Source organism: Saimiri boliviensis, chromosome 9 (assembly GCF_048565385.1).
Source record: "Saimiri boliviensis isolate mSaiBol1 chromosome 9, mSaiBol1.pri, whole genome shotgun sequence".
Taxonomy (NCBI): Eukaryota; Metazoa; Chordata; class Mammalia; order Primates; family Cebidae; genus Saimiri; species Saimiri boliviensis.
The window spans coordinates 51,415,450-51,419,028 of record NC_133457.1 but is presented as its reverse complement, the minus strand read 5'-3'; the positions used below and the strand labels follow the sequence as shown (position 1 = coordinate 51,419,028).

The following is a 3,579-nucleotide window of genomic DNA, read 5'->3' as shown; positions in this document are numbered from 1 at the left end:
AATCTTCCTAGGCCTGCTACTTACAGAATGGGGAAGCCTAGTCCAAAGTGGCTTGTACTCACAGGTGTGAGGCAGAACACTGACCCTTAAGAAAATGTGACCAAATATTGAGAATACAGAATAAATACAAGGCAGCAAGTAAAGTACTCTTACATAAAATGCAGCAAGGATGTACAAGTTGCCCAAGGAAGGTTCAGCCTAGAAAGAGAATATGATTCATTATTTGTGAGTAATATACAAGTAAGTCACTGAGGACACTTATGTTTGGAAATTCTTTACATAAATTTTATTTGAGATCTCAAGTCCTTATAAAAAGTACATTACATCAAAATTGCAAAAAAGACACTTTCTAAATGAGAGACTTCTATCTACTCATCTATTTTACCCCATGATCCATTTCCTACCCTAACAGAAATGATGACAGTTTTTTTTTTCTTCCTTTTCTTCCTCCTGCTTTGAAAGGGCAACTGCCATGAAGGGTATCTTAACAGAATGTCCCAATTAATCCTTGCCAGGAGAGCAGTAGCTTCATACTGGCTACACTTAAGAGAGTCCTTGGCATTCCTTTTGCCATGGCCCAAAGATCACTACAGCCTGAATTTAAAAGATTGCAACATACTACTTGCAGTCTCTCTCCCTGGGTTCCTCTTGTACTGACAAACTCCACTCTAAAACAACCTTAAATTTTAAGCACCGAATAATTGCTTAAGAAATGAAGGGATCTAAAGTTAATTAACTACTTTACCTTAGCAACTATTTTTCTGTATAAGAATCTCAAAAGTAATAAAAATTATACAGATGAAGAATGATCCATTACTAAGAAGGGGATGAATTCTGAGAGCAAATACATTTTAAAACCCTTGTCTCAAAAGAAGATCAATTCTACAAAATACAAAATGTTAAGAAAACAATTTACACAGTAAAAATGATTTGATTTGTTTTCAGTATGAAAGTACTTTTAATTTCTTTACTGCAGGTACAATGGCATCCAAGTCATCAATTTCTGTAATACAGAAACAGTAATAATAAAAGAGAGTAACTTTTTCTAGTGATAAACTCACATGAAGTAAGAACCTATATACAAAGGCAAACCCCAAACACACCCCAAATATAAAGACAACATAAAGACATCTCCAATAGTGATGATAGATATTACGGATTCAGAAACAGACGCTTCACAGGGGCTCTGTTTATAAAAGCTACCACATACCTACAAGTACCCTCGGATTCTAGTATTAACTTCATTAGCAGTATGCCCTTATTAACAGATCTGACTGCCCACATTTGTGATATGTTAGTGTCTCATTAGATCTATATCACTACATGGGTGCACCTACATGATGAAATCTCAGGGAGAGGCGCCTCCTCTCGGGGTCTCCGTGTGAGGACTTAGGAATTTCTTCTCATAGAACACAGTCTTGTCCTCTTTTAATTTTCTTGGGAAGAGTTCTCTGTAGTGGATCACTCTACGTTTTAGAATGAAAGGTATCTGCCAGCCAGGTGCAGTGGCTCATGCCTGTAATCCCAGCACTGCAAGAGGCTGAGACAGCCGGGAGCGGTGGCTCAAGCCTGTAATCCCAGCACTTTGGGAGGCCGAGGCGGGTGGATCACGAGGTCAAGAGATCGAGACCATCCTGGTCAATATAGTGAAACCCCGTCTCTACTAAAAATACAAAAAATTAGCTGGGCATGGTGGCGCATGCCTATAATCCCAGCTACTCAAGAGGCTGAGGCAGGAGAATTGCCTGAACCCAAGAGGCGGAGGTTGCGGTGAGCGGAGATCGTGCCATTGCACTCCAGCCTGGGTAACAAAAGTGAAACTCTGTGTCAAAAAAAAGAAAAAAAAAAAAAGAGGCTGAGACAAGCGGATCACTGGAGATCAGGAGTTCAAGACCAGCCTGGCCAACATGGTGAAACCCCATCTCTACTAAAAATACAAAAATTAGCCAGGTATGGTAGTGGGTGCCTGTAATCCCAGCTACTTGGGAGGTTGAGGCAGAATAATTGCTTGAACCCAGGGGGCGGAGGTTATAATGAACTGAGATTTTGTCACTGCACTCCAGCCTGGGCGACAGAGCAAGACTATGTCTCAAAAAAAAAAAAAAAAAAAAAAAAAAAAAAAAATCTGCCTAATCAAGAAGAGAGCCTTATCAGAGTACAAACCTCAAGTGCGATGTATTATAGAGCTTAGCTTGGTCCAGCTTACCTGAAACTACAAATCCAGGTTCTTCTCTGACAGGCTCTTTCTGAATTTGCTTTTTTCTTCCTAAGACTATCTTATTCCAACTAGGCTTATCCAGATCCCAGCCCTACTTAAGGTAATCCACTATGGCAGGTTCTCTAGATGCCCACTATTTTTTTTCTAGCTTATTCTGTTAAGCCATTATTAATAAATGCATTCCTTTACATAAAACATGCTTTCTTGGATTCCAACTCTCTCTATTGCTTAGCTGGATCTTGGCTGCTTTTCATTTAGCCTAAACACATAGCCCATGCTCTGCTACTATTCGTTTAGTTCTTTAAGCTCTCAACTTCAGTCACAATACTTGTCTGAACCCACTAATAAAGCATCACGATATGGGAAAGGAAACAAGATAATCGAACCTACAACAGAGAATTTTTGTTCCTTACGTTGTGGTAAGATACAAGATCAAGTTATTCCCTGACTCTGCCCACTACCCGTTCTGAAATTATATCTGTTTTCTCACTAAATGAGAAACGTGCCTTACAAATGAACCTCACAGCCAAGGACCTTGGCTGATACGGAGATTTCCTCAGCCAATCACACCACTTATATGAGAAAAGGAATGGATTTTTAAAAATCACTAAAGGTACACTCCGTATCTGTTACTCAGTATACTACCCTGCACCTACATGCTTAGTGACACCTAGTAACAACAACAAAAAATAATAACCTCATGTTTGCCAGACTTAACTTTACTATTGTTAAATATGTTTAACCCCAGAATTTCAACTTTGACCAAAATATAGAATTCATCTGCAGAGAAACTCGGCTTTCTGAAGCAGATGATCTTTATGAACTATGCTGCGTGTCATAACATCTGAAAGGAAGTTTCTACAGAAACATTCTGAAATAAGTGTTAACAGCACACCCTATTAAAATGTTCATTCATGCACCAAATATTTATGATGAGAACATCATCCCAAAGCAAGTAGAATCATATTATTCTATGAAACCAGGCTCTTCAGAAATATCAAGGCAACACACTTATACAATTTCGTACCTCATCTCAAGTTTCACTTTCAAATTACATTTTCACTTGCTGTGATCTTTTAAAATATGTGAACAAGCCTGGAGCATGCACACTCATTGTCTCCCTTGCTTCCCCAGTGCACATACAACCGGTCACAAACTTCCTTTATGTTCACTAGGCTATATATTATAATTAGATACTTCTTTCACTTATTCTTCTTACCAAGTTTTAATTTACTCATTTTCTTATCTTCCTACCAAGCTTCATCTCCTCTTCTAAAAGCAAAGAGCCATTCTTAAAAATAAAAATAAAAATAAAAAAAATAAAAAATAAAAAAAAAAACTTTCAAATGAGCTATATAGAA

General features: G+C 38.1%; 1 protein-coding gene across 5 annotated transcripts in view; it reads right to left on the bottom strand.

The window, feature by feature from the left end:
* Nucleotides 1-258: 258 nt before the first annotated feature.
* Nucleotides 259-3,579, bottom strand: part of CEP70 (centrosomal protein 70) — a 75,445-nt gene continuing 72,124 nt past the window's right edge. For all 5 annotated transcript variants that reach the window (XM_074405852.1, XM_003930971.3, XM_010341604.3 and 2 more), the window contains one exon: nt 259-1,003. In XM_074405852.1, the coding sequence (XP_074261953.1) occupies nt 942-1,003 (62 nt within the window). In that variant the 3' untranslated portion in view covers nt 259-941. The remainder of the gene's footprint in view (nt 1,004-3,579) is intronic.